Below are 13,180 nucleotides of genomic sequence, written 5' to 3'. Positions count from 1 at the left end.
TTTCCAGAGTGGCTGCACCAGTTTGCATTCCCATTAGCAGTGCAAAAGAGATCCTCTTTCTCCACATCCTCGCCAACATCTGTTGTTGCCTGAGTTGTTAATGTTAGCCATTCTGACAGGGGTGAGGTGGTATCTCAGTGTGGTTTTGATTTGTATTTCCCTGATGATGAGTGATGTTGAGTATTTTTTCATGTGTCGGTTGGCCATCTGGGTATCTTCTTTGGAGAAGTGTCTGTTCATGTCTTTTGCCCATTTCTTCACTGGATTATTTGTTTTTTGGGTGTTGAGTTTGATAAGTTCTTTATAGATTTTGGATACTAACCCTTTATCTGATATGTCATTTGCAAATATCTTCTCCTATTCTGTTGGTTGCCTTTTAGTTTTGCTGATTGTTTACTTTGCTGTGCAGAAGCTTTTTATTTTGGTCCCAATAGTTCATTTTTGACTTTGTTTCCCTTGCTTTGGGAGACATGTTGAATAAGAAGTTTCTGTGGCCAAGGTCAAAGAGGTTTTTGCCTGCTTTCTCCTCGAGGATTTTGATGGCTTCCTGTCTTACACTGAGGTCTTTCATCCATTTTGAGTTTATTTTTGTGTATGGTGTAAAGAAGGGGTTGAGGTTCATTTTCTGCATGTCGCTGTCCAGTTTTCCCAGCACCACTTGCTGAAGAGACTATTTTTATTCCATTGGATATTCTTTCCTGCTTTGTCAAAGATTAGTTGGCCATACATTTGTGGGTCCATTTCTGGGTTCTCTATTCTTTTCCATTGATGTGAGTATCTGTTTTAGTGCCAGTACCATACTGTCTTGATGATTCAAGCTTTGTAATACAGCTTGCGGTCTGGGATTCTGATGCTTCCTGCTTTGGTTTTCTTTTTCAAGATTGCTTTGGCTATTAGGGGTCTTTTGTGGTTCCATACAAATTTTAGGATTGTTTGTTCTAGCTCTGTGAAGAATGTTGGTGTTATTTTGATAGGGATTGCTAAAAAAATTTTTTTAATGTTTATTTCTGAGAGAGAGAGAGAGGGAGGGAACACGCAAATGTGGGGGAGGGAAAGAGAGAGAAAGGAGACAGAATCCGAACGAGGCTCTAGGCTCTGAGCAGTCAGTGCAGAACCCAACACGGGGCTCAAACCTACAAGCTGTGAGATCATGACCCAAGCTGAAGTTGGCTGCTCAACGAGCTGAGCCACCGAGGAGCCCCTATGTGGTTACTTTTTAAACCTACCTCCTCATTTTTGAGAGTACTCTTATTTTGTTAATAAATTTCCAATCCTTCTTATTTAAATCATATTATGCATATATCTATTTTGTTTTTAAAAGGGGCAATATAGTTGCAGCATAGAAAGGCATGGATTCCCTACTCCTAATATCTTACTTTCAAATCCCGAGTCCATTTGGTATATGTTATGGAATCTTGACTAAGTTATTCCTGTGCCTCAGTTACCTCATTTATAAAATGGAAACAATAATAGTATTTAACTTATAGGGTATTGTAAGAATTATGAATTAATACATATTATGGTGCTTAGAGCAATACCCAGAATACATTACTCAAATTATTATTATTTAATATGTCCAGTACCTGTGAACTTTCTTGTTTCTGTGATTATTTTCTTGTTTCAGCTCTCATTCATGATTGTTTATGAGATTTTTGGTAACAGCTTTATTGAGATATAATTCACATACTTTACACTTACCTATTTAAAGATTTTATTTTGGGGGCGCCTGGATGGCTCAGTCATTTGAGGATCTGACTCTGGCTCAGGTCAAGATCTCGCAGTTTGGGAGTTCAAGCCCTGTGTCGGGCTCTGTGCTGACAGCTTGGAGCCTGGAGCCTGCTTCAGATTCTGTGTCTCCCTTTCTCTCTGCCCCTCCCCTGCTCGTTTCTCTCTCTCAAAAATAAACATTAAATTTTTTTTTTAATTTTTTAATTAAAAAAAAGATTTTATTTTTAAGTAATCTCTACTCCCACCATGAGGGCAAACTTACAACCCCAAGATCAAGAGTCATGTGCTCTACCAACTTAGCCAGCCAGGCACCCCTACCTACAGTTGCCCATTTAATGTATACAATTACTCTTATACCAAAGCTAGACAAAGACACTAAAAGAAAATTACAGCCCAATTCTTTTATGAACATTGATACAAAAATCTTCAACAGAATATCAGCAAATTGAATTCAGCAAATCAGAAGGATTACACACCAGGACCAAGTGGTATTTTTTTTTTTTTAATTTCTTAAAATGTTTATTTTAGAGAGAGAGAGAGAGACAGAGCGTAAGCAGGGGAGTGGCAGAGAGGGAGACAGAATCTGAAGTAGGCTTCAGGCTCTAAGCTGTCAGCACAGAGCCCAATGCAGGGCTGAAACTCACAGACTGTGAGACCATGACCCGAGCCAAAGTCGGATGCTTAACTGACTGAGACACCCAGGCGCCCCAGGTGGGATTTATTTCTGAAATGCAAGGATGATTCAACATGTGAAAATCAATGTATACATCACACTAACAGAATGGGGGTGGGGAGAAGAACATGATCATCTCAACGGATACAGAAAAAGCATTTGACAGAATTCAATACTCTTTCATGGTAGACACTCAATAAAATAGGACGATAAACACCCAACACTCTTACAAACTAAGCCATATATGAAAAACCCACAACAAACATTGTACTCAATGGTAAAAGAGTGAAACCTTTTCCTCTAAGATCAGGAACACGGCAAGGACATCTTCTTTCACCACTTCTATTCAACATAATACTGGAATATCTAGCCAGAACAATTAGGCAAGAAAGACAAATAAGAGACATCCAAATTGGAAAAGAAGAAGTAAAATCTGTTTGCAGATGATATGATCTTTTATGTAGAAAACCCTAAAGATTACACCAAATAACAATGATGATGACAGTGTTCAACAGCAGCACTGTTAGAATAGCTGAATAGATTAATTCAAAGCAGTATACAAAATCAACATGCAAAAATCCATTGCATTCTATACACTAACAATGAACAATCCAAAAAGGAAATTATAAAATTAATTCCATTTTCAATAGCATCAAAAAGAAAATAGGAATGAACATAGTCAAGGTGGCAAAAGTCATGTACACTGAAAACTAAAATATTGCTTAAAGAAACTAAAGACAAATGGAAAGACATCGTATTCATGGAATGGAAGATTTAAAATATCCATACTAACCAAAGCAATCTACAGATTTAGTGCAATTCCTACCAAAATCCCAGTGGCATTTTTTTTTTCAGAAATAAGAAAATCCATCCTAAAATTCATATGGAATCTCAAGGGACTCTGAATAACCAACACAATCTTGGAAAAGAACAGAGCTGGGGGACTCACACTTCCTGGTTTCAAAACTTATTACATAGGTACAGTAATCAAAACAGTGTGGTATGGGCATAAAAACAGACATCTAGACTAATGGGTTAAAATAGAGAGCCAGGAATAAACCCTCACATGAGGGTCAAATGATTTTTGATGAGGGAGCCAAGACCATTCAATGGAAGAATTTGTCTTTTCAACAAATGGTGCTGGGATAACTGGATATCCACATGCAAAGAGATAAAGTTGTACCTTTATCTAAACACCATACCTAAAATTTTAAAATGGATCAAATACTTAAATATAGGAACTAAAACTATAAAACTCTTAGAAGAAAATACAGGGCAAAAGCTTCACAACATTGGATTTGGCAGTGATTTATTGGATATGACTTCAAAGTGCAGGCAAAAAAATAATACAGTCAAACGGGACTTCATAAAATATTTAAAATATTGTTCACCAAAAGAATATATCAACTGACTAAAAAAGCAGCTCATAGAATGGAAGAAAATATTTACAAATTATATACCCTATAAGGGCTTAATATCCAGAATATAGAGAGAACTCCTAGAACACAACAACAACAACAACAACAACAACAACAAAAAAACAATTTAAAAATGGACAAAAGCCTCAAATAGACACTTCTTCAAAGAAGACATATAAATGGCCAATAAGCACATGAAACCATGCTCAACATCACTAATCATTAGGGAAATGCAAATCAAAACTATAGTGAGATACCAACTTATACCCATTATGATAGCTACTATTTAAAAAAAAAAAGAAAAAATAATAAATGTTGATGAGGATGTGGAGAAATTGGAACCCTTGTACCCTGTTTGGTGGGGATGTAAAATGTTATGGGTATTATAGAAAGTAGTATGACGATTTCTCAAAAAAAAAAAAAATTTGAATTACCATATGACCTAGCAATTCCATTTCTGGGTATATATCCAAAAGAACTGAAAACAAAGTCTTGAAGAGATATTTCTATTTTCATATTCAGCAGGATTATTCATACTACCCAAAATGTGGAAGCAAGCCAAGTATTCCTCAAGGAATGAATAGATAAGCAAAATGTAGCATATGCATACAATAGAATATATATAGCCCTAAAATAAGAAAGTTCTGACATATGTAACAAAATGGATCAATCTTGAGGATATTATGCAAAGTGAATCAACTGATCTCAAAAAGACAACTGTGTGACTCCACTTACATGAGGTACTTAAGTCAAAATTATGGAGATAGAAAGTTTAGAGCTGTGGTTGCCAGGGGCTGAAGACTTGTGAATCTAAGTGTGTGTTCCTGAAGATATCACTGAGAGTATAGTTGGTTGACTACTGTGCATCAGACAATATGCTGGGCACTTGCCTTGCATAATTGCTTGTCTCATTTAATCCTTTCTTTTTTTTTGTGTGTGTGTGTGTGTGTGTTTTATTTTTTATTTATTTATTTATTTATTTTTAATTTACATCCAAATTAGCATATAGTGCAACAATGATTTCCGGAGTAGATTCCTTAGTGTCCCTTACCCATTTAGCCCATTCCTCCTCCCACAACCCCTCCAGTAATCCTCTGTTTGTTATCCATATTTAAGAGTCTCTCATGTTTTGTCCGTTTCCCTGTTTTATATTATTTTTGCTTCCCTTCCCTAGTGTTCATCTTTTCTGTGTCTTTAAGTCCTCATATGAGTGAAGTCATATGATTTTTTACTTTCTCTGACTAATTTCACTTAGCATAATACCCTCCAGTTCCATCCACGTAGTTGCAAATGGCAAGATTTCATTCTTTTTGATTGTTGAATAATACTTCATTGTATGTATATATACCACATCTTCTTTATCCATTCATCCATCGATGGATATTTGGGCTTTTTCCATACTTTGGCTATTGTTGATAGTGCTGCTATAATCATTGGGGTTCATGTGTCCCTTTGAAACAGCACACCTGCAATCCCTTGGATAAATACCTAGTAGTGCAATTGCTACCTAGTAGTGCAATTGCTGGCTCATAGGGTAGTTCTATTTTTATTTTTTTGAGGAACGTCCATATTGTTTTCCAGAGTGGCTGCACCAGCTTGCATTCCCACCAAGAATGCAAAAGAGATCCTCTTTCTCTGCATCCTCACCAACATCTGTTGTTGCCTGAGTTGTTAATGTTAGCCATTCTGACAGGTGTAAGGTAGTGTTGCATTGCAGTTTTGATTTGTATTTTGCTGGTGATGAGTTATGTTGAGCATTTTGTCTTGTGTCAGTTGGCCATCTGGATGTCTTCTTTGGAGAAATGTCTATTCATGTCTTTTACCCATTTGTTCACTGGATTATTTGTTTTTTGGGTGTTGAGTTTGATAAGTTCTTTATACATTTTGGATACTAAACTTTTATCTGATATGTCGTTTGCAAATATCTTCTCCCATTCTGTCAGTTGCCTTTTAGTTTTGCTGACTGTTTCCTTCACTGTGCAGAAGCTTCTTACTTTGTTGAGGTCCCAGTAGTTCATTTTTGCTTTTGTTTCCCTTGCCTCTGGAGACATGTTGAGTAAGAAGTTGCTGTGGCCAAGGTCAAAGAGGTTTTGTCTGCTTTCTCCTCGAGGATTTGGATGGCTTCCTGTCTTATATTTAGGTCTTTCATCCATTTTGAGTTTATTTTTGTGTATGGTGTAAGAAAGTGGTCCAGTTTCATTCTTCTGCATGTCACTGTCCAGTTTTCTCAGCACCACTTGCTGAAGAGACTGTCTTTATTCCACTGGATATTCTTCCCTGCTTTGTCAAAGATTAGTTGGCCATACGTTTGTGGGTCCATTTCTGGGTTCTCTATTCTGTTCCATTGATCGGAGTGTCTGTTCTTGTGCCAGTATCATGCTGTCTTGATGATTACAGCTTTGTTGTATAGCTTGAAGTCCAGGATTGTGATGCCTCCTGCTTTGGTTTTCTTTTTCAAGATTGCTTTGGCTATTCGGGGTCTTTTCTGGTTCCATACAAATTTTAGAATTATTTTTTCTATCTCTGTGAATAATGCTAGTGTTATTTTGATAGGGATTGCATTGAATATGTAGATTGCTTTGGGTAGTATTGACATTTTAACAATATTTGTTCTTCTTATCCAGGAACATGGAATCTTTTCCCATTTTTTTTGTGCCTTCTTCAATTTGTTTCATAAGCTTGCTATAGTTTTCAGTGTATAGATTTTTCACCTCTTTGGTTAGATTTATTCCTAGGTATTTTATGGTTTTTGGTGCAAATATGAATGCGATAGATTTCTTGATTTCTCTTTCTGTTGCTTCATTGTTGGTGTTCATTTAATCCTTTCAAAGTGAAGACTGTTAATCCCATTATCCTGTATGAGAAAACCGAAACCCAGAGAGTTTCAGTAGCTTGCCCATGTCAGACAACTCATAAGACAGAGCTGAAAGTGACTCTAAAGCCTGTGTTTTCCCTGCTACCCCATATCACCTATGGTGTTTGGGCATGGGGAAAACACTGAGGCTCCGATTGGGATGGCTGTAGGGAGCTGGAGGTGAGGATGTGAGCTGCATCCCCTGCTCTGTGGGGCCACCTGGAGGAGCCTGAGGCTCAGCTCCCATTCCCACCAGGAGGGGAGAGCTTGATTGGCACAAAGTGCCTACCTAGCCTGGACAGATGTGTTCGATCTCTCACTGGAGGCAGAGCTGACAGTTTAAAGGAGGCTTCAAGAATTCAGTAATGGTGGCAGAACTCGGAGGACAACATCATCCATGGGTCCTGCTCCCTCACACCCCTGACCCTAGGATCTCTGTGCCCTCCAATACCCCAGGCTGGGCTTCAGCTGAGCCTGGGTGCTGACTTACATAATTTGAATAATTCAGGGCCCGGTAACCTGAGGTGTCAGTTTCAATTACTCTGTTCCCATGGGCACAGGTATCCCAACCCTATAATTAAGCTAATGAAAACGGCAAAGGGGGAGGGGCCTGCAGCCCTATGCCTCAGAGGGCTCAGGGCTGATGGAGTCCCTGCCCTGTCCTGCTGAGAATGTGCCAGACTCATCCGGAGTCCAGGTATGGAGAACAGAGAAAGGAAGTTAGGGGGCTGAAATAGAAGGAGACAGGAAGAGTGAGTGGAAGGAGGAAGACCAAAGTCAAAGAGGCAGAGGCCAAGAAAGAGTTACAGAAGAAAAGACAAAAGGAAGTGGAGACGGAGATGCTGAGTGAGAGAGGTAAAGGGGGTGGGGGGCAGAGACAAGTGCAGGGGCAGAGGCCAGAAGAGGAAAGGACTAACAGAGGAGAAAGAGCAGATGCCAAGATCCAAGTACTTAAATCCAAGGGCAGGTACAAATAGGATGAGAGAACTGGAAGAGCCGCAGGGCTCCCCAGAGGGTAGCTGGACCCAGAGGAGATTTCAGTCTTACTTCTGACTTGCAGGTATCGTCCACACCATCTCTGCCAGCAGAGCCTGATGCTGCCCTCAGTGGGGCCAAGAGGCTCACACCCAGAGACCTGCCCCACCTCTTGCTGTGGCAGGGCCATGGGGCCCCGGAGCCACCATCTCAGCCTAAGCTTCTCTGTCTCCGGCCTGGGCTTTCTGCTCCTGCTCTCGCTGCTTCCAGGTGTGAAGCTCAGTAAACCAGCCCTGCCTCTCTGGGCACTGCTGCTGTTACCTTCCTCCCCAAATCTCTCTCCACACCCTATTTCTCTTCACTACTGTGTGGGGAACAAGTGTTCTATCTGGGTATCATGGAGGACAAAGGTGCTGAAGGGGACAAGAGAAGACCTGCCTGGCCGGGGTGGGAGCAGTGATGGAAAAGCCAGGGTGAGGGGGCCAGATCATGAAGGGCCTTGAATGCCAAGCTGAGTTTAGACTTTATTAGCAGGCAACAGAGAGAGATATTGAACACTTTTAAGCAGCTACTGGCCTGGTCAAACTTGAGTGCTTAAAAACCTGATCTCAGAAATGTGAAGGTTGGTTAGAGAGACTAAACTTGCAGCAGGGGCAGTGAGAAGTCCTCTCAGCTTCAGAGGTGAGTAGACATTCGAAAGATCCCCAGTAGCATGGCTGGCAGAATTCGGGTACTGGTTGGATTGCAGGGGGAGGGAGCAGAAAGGAGGGATAATTCCCAGATTTCTGGCTGAAATCACTGGGGGATCAGTGCTGTTTGCTGAGATGGGGAACACAGAATAAGGAATAGGTTTCAGAGCATGGGAGGAGGAAATGAGTTCATATTTTGGACCTACAGCCTTAAAGGTGCCAATAGGACATTCAGGAATGAATTGTATTTATGGGTCTGGAGCTCAGGAGAAAAATCTGGGCTGAAAAAAAAAAAAAGGCCAAGGACAGGATTCTGGGAACAATACTTGAGTCAGAGGCTGAAGACAATGTGGTATGTCACAGAAGTCTAGAGAAGAGAGGATTTTCAGAAGGAGGGATAGCCCACAGCATCAAAAACTTCGAAGAAATCCACAGAAGTGCAGCTGGATAAGTGGAGACAGGTTTGAGAGACTGGAGCGGGGGTGGGGTGGGGGGTGGCAATGGGGTTAACAACACCTGGGTGAGAGATGAGACTCCTATCATCTGTTTAGGCCCCTGTTGCATTTGCAGTAGGGCAAGCAGAATCCAGGTCCTTAGGAAGGGAAAGGGTGGGGGAAAAAAACAGTCAGCATGCTCCAGAAGACAGTACCAATTTAGTCCTCAGCCTTCACCTCACTCATCCCTGGAAGCAGTCCAGGGAGGAACTAGAACCACAGCTAGATGGACAGAGAAGACATCAGGAGGACCATTCAGATGGCCAGGAGATAGCACAGCAGGTGACTGGTGCCAGCCTTGTGGGGATAGAGGGTATGAGCAGAGGGCCCTGGACAAGGGTCTCAGATGCACAACCCTGTTTCCTGGTCCCCCAGAATGCTTGGGAGCTGAGGGCAGACTGGCTCACAAGCTGTTCCGTGACCTCTTCGCCAACTACACAAGTGCCCTGAGACCTGTGGCAGACACAGACCAGGCTCTGAACGTGACCCTGGAGGTGACATTGTCCCAGATCATTGATATGGTGTGTTGTGGTGCAACCTTGGAGCATGCCTGTGGCAGTGTCAAGGAATTGGAGGGGGGTGGGGGGGGGGGGAGGGAGGGAGAGAATGGGATTATTCTCCAAATAATTCTTATCTATAAACATTAATATTAACAATAATAACAGCTACTAACCGTTGGATACTAACTGCTGGGTGCCCACAGTGTGTCCACTACTTTGCACACTTGGATTCCTGCCCAGCAGGGATTATCACCCATGTAACTACTGAGGAAACTGAGACCTAAAGAAGAGTGGAAAACTGTCAAGGTCACATAGCAAGGTCAGGCCTGGGTAGGAACTGGACTGTGAGCCAGCTGCATTTGTGGGTGCCGTCCAGAACTCTGTAGGTGAGTGTGTACACACAGGGGAGGGTGTGCATATATGTGTGCCCACACCTGTGCCTACTCCCTGCCACCCACTAGGATGAGCGGAACCAGGTGCTGACCCTGTACCTGTGGATTCGACAGGAGTGGACAGATGCCCACCTACGATGGGACCCCGATGCCTATGGTGGCCTGGATGCTATCCGCATCCCCAGCAGTCTCGTGTGGCGTCCAGACATCGTACTCTATAACAAGTACTGCCTGCCTGGGCCCCTCCCCCCTCCATCTGTTGCCCTTGGCTCTAGGTTTGCACTGATTCCCCATCCCCGCAACCTAACTTGGTTCCTATGCTGTCCTGGAAGCTTTTCCCCCAGGACCCTTCTAAGCTGCCAGCCCCTCCATGATATCCCCCACTTTAGACTCTCCCAAACCAACCCAGGCTGAATGTCTCCTGGGAACCCACTGTGTGGTCTAGGGGCCATTTCTGTATCTCTCACAGAGAGGGTTCTGGGGTACAAGTGCCTCCTGATGGCATACTCCACCCTTCCAGGCCCGCTCCAAGTCTCCCAGGACTCCCCGACGGCCTACCTAGGGACTTCCTCTAGGGCCTAACCCTCTGGAGCATTCCTTTATGCCACCTAAACCAGTTGTGTTTCCCAGACAACACATGGCTTTGCATATTTTCCCCCAGGGGCCCTCTAGGAGATTTGCAGATAACACAATGCAGCCAGGTGCCATCTTTTGCAGATGTGTTTTCACCCTGCCCTGGCCTAGATCCGTGTCTCCTCTAGAGTCTGCAGGCGCCACCCCTTCTGAGCCTCCAAAGGCACGCAGGGCCCTCTCTGCCGCCCCCTCCACCCTCCAGGCGGTCTCTGGTAACCACAGGGCCCCGGGGGTCACAGAGCTGCTGCAGGAGTCTGCCTCCCAGCAGCCTCCTCAGATACCCCAACCCCGCCCGCCCACAGGGCTGACGCACAGCCGCCGGCCTCGGCCAGCACCAACGTGGTTCTGCGGCACGACGGCGCCGTGCGCTGGGACGCGCCGGCCATCACGCGCAGCTCATGCCGCGTGGACGTGTCGGCCTTCCCGTTCGACGCGCAGCGCTGCGGCCTGACGTTCGGCTCGTGGACGCACGGCGGGCACCAGCTGGACGTGCGGCCGCGCGGTACCGCCGCCAGCCTGGCCGACTTCGTGGAGAACGTGGAGTGGCACGTGCTGGGCATGCCGGCACGGCGGCGCGTGCTCACCTACGGCTGCTGCTCAGAGCCCTACCCGGACGTGACCTTCACGCTGCTGCTGCGCCGCCGCGCCGCCGCCTACGTGTGCAACCTGCTGCTGCCCTGCGTGCTCATCTCTCTGCTCGCGCCGCTCGCCTTCCACCTGCCCGCCGACTCGGGCGAGAAGGTGTCGCTCGGTGTCACCGTGCTGCTGGCGCTCACCGTCTTCCAGCTGCTCCTGGCCGAGAGCATGCCACCGGCCGAGAGCGTGCCGCTCATCGGTGAGCCACGAGGGCGCGGGTCGAGGGTGGTGAGGGGGCGGGGAGTGAGCCGTCCCCTCCGTGAGACCGGCCCCCGCCCATCCCCAGCCCAGCCGTGCTGGCCCAATTCGGTGCGGGAGTTGGGGGTGAGGGTGGGGGCGTTCCGGGAGCATGCCTCATTCTGAGATTGAGGGGAGAGGGGTAGGCCCCTTCCGGGAAGACATCCTTCCCCTCACCCGTCGTGACAGGCAGTTTGCATTGAGTGCTGGCTGTGTGCCAGGTCCTCTCCTAAGCGCTTGTCATTTATTAACTCAGGGAGCCCTCACCACAGACCTGTGAGGTAAGTTCTGTTGTTATCCCAGTTGTACCAAAAGAATCAATAACTTGCCCCAGATGGTGCTTCTACATTTGAGAGCGTGGCTTTCATGGATTGTGAGGGAGTGCAGAGTCCAGCAGGGAGGAAAACAACTAGGGAGCACGTGGCTTGTGAGAACTCACTTGTAGGAATAGGGGATGAGGAGACCTTGGCTTTTATGTCCTTCCTGGCTCCATCCATTGGGATTGGAGGGTCCTGAGAGCCTCGTGGTGGATGAGCTGGTGCCTATTTGTGTTGAGGCAGTGGGCAGACTCAGGCACCCTGAGTTCTTGTTTTGGGCCCCAGCTCACTCTCTCTCTTTCAGGGAAGTACTACATGGCCACCATGACCATGGTCACATTCTCCACAGCGCTCACCATCCTTATCATGAACCTGCATTACTGTGGTCCCAGTGCCCGACCAGTGCCAGCCTGGGCTCGGGCCCTCCTCCTGGGACGCCTGGCGCGGGGCTTGTGCGTGCGGGAACGAGGGGAGCCCTGTGGGCAGTCTAGACCACCTGAGTCACCCCCCAGTCCCCAGCCTTCTGATGAAGGGGTTCACCCTCCAGCAGTTCCTTGCCATGAGCCACGGTGTCTGTGCCATCAAGAAGCCTTGCTGCATCACGTAGCTACCATTGCTAACACCTTCCACAGCCACCGGGCTGCCCAGCGCCGCCATGAGGACTGGAAGCGGTTGGCCCGTGTGATGGATCGCTTCTTCCTGGGGATCTTCTTCTCCATGGCCCTGGTCATGAGCCTCCTGGTGCTGGTGCAGGCCCTGTGAGTCCCAGGGGTCTGATGCAGCCACAGCACCCCCAGACAGAGATGGAAAGGCCAGGTGGTTGTTGGCTCTCAGGCCACCCAGTCTCTCCCCACTGTGCCTAAGAGCCTGGGACACCCTTTCTTCAGGATCAGCACTGCCGATTTCACAAACCGCAGGGATCGCTTGTCTACATACCTTAACCACTAAGGGAAATCCAGAGTTTGCCACTCCCTTAATCCCTATGGAAGAGAAACTCTGAGAAGGGTCAAAATCAAAATGCAGTCCTGGAGGAACAGAATTGAACTTTGATGCTGAGCGTTAGAAATGTTAGAGTGGCAAGGGTGCAGGTTATATGAGAAACAGAACTACCATGTTTCTTTGTCTTCTCTTACTTCCTTGGTGGCTATTGTTTTAGGAACTTGGTCTTGCCAGTCCCTGCCTAGGACTCAGGGTAAAGGATTCAGGATTCTAGTTTCCAGAGCAGGAGGCCACACCAGAATTTTGGCCCTAAAGCCCCAACTCATAATAAAGTAAGTGTGTGCCTAGCACCTCTTCAGTGTCCTGTCTTAACCCTTGGGGCCCGTGGTAGTGGAAGTTGGGGATCCAGGATTGTCTCTCTAGAGACGGGAACCTTAGGACACATAGATCAGAGCAGAAATTATGTCTTTGCTGACAAGAATTCAATTGAGCATTCAGTTGAGACCCTGGCAGAGAACCTAATGCTGTCTCTGCTATTTCTCCTGCTCTCTACTGTCTGGAGCTAGAGCCAGTCCACATCATTCCTACACACTGACATTCAGAGAGCTTGAAAATGTCCAGAGCAGGGCACTGCAGAGATGAGCCATTCACAAGATGTTTGTTCCTTTTTGACTTACACGTTTTCTAGCACTACC

The 13,180-nt window shown here is 45.7% G+C and overlaps 1 protein-coding gene across 1 annotated transcript; it reads left to right on the top strand.

Moving 5' to 3' along the window:
* Positions 1-7,836: 7,836 nt before the first annotated feature.
* On the top strand, positions 7,837-12,710 carry CHRNA10 (cholinergic receptor nicotinic alpha 10 subunit). Its single transcript, XM_042907127.1, has 5 exons — positions 7,837-7,918; positions 9,027-9,352; positions 9,793-9,947; positions 10,659-11,191; positions 11,851-12,710. The coding sequence occupies exons 1-5, from the start codon at positions 7,837-7,839 to the stop codon at positions 12,306-12,308; spliced, it is 1,554 nt and encodes a 517-aa protein (XP_042763061.1). The 3' UTR covers positions 12,309-12,710.
* Positions 12,711-13,180: the final 470 nt, after the last annotated feature.

This window comes from Panthera leo, chromosome D1 (genome assembly GCF_018350215.1).
Source record: "Panthera leo isolate Ple1 chromosome D1, P.leo_Ple1_pat1.1, whole genome shotgun sequence".
Taxonomy (NCBI): domain Eukaryota; kingdom Metazoa; phylum Chordata; class Mammalia; order Carnivora; family Felidae; genus Panthera; species Panthera leo.
Note: the sequence above shows the minus strand (reverse complement) of the source record. Positions and strands in the feature narration are given on the sequence as shown.

Excerpts from the sequence above, each read along its gene's own strand:
- CHRNA10 (XM_042907127.1), top strand. The coding sequence starts at position 7,837 with ATGGGGCCCCGGAGCCACCATCTCAGCCTAAGCTTCTCTGTCTCCGGC. Across the intron at positions 9,353-9,792 it reads TGTCCCAGATCATTGATATG|GATGAGCGGAACCAGGTGCT; the intron begins GTGTGTTGTGGT and ends GCCACCCACTAG. Across the intron at positions 11,192-11,850 it reads CGAGAGCGTGCCGCTCATCG|GGAAGTACTACATGGCCACC; the intron begins GTGAGCCACGAG and ends TCTCTCTTTCAG.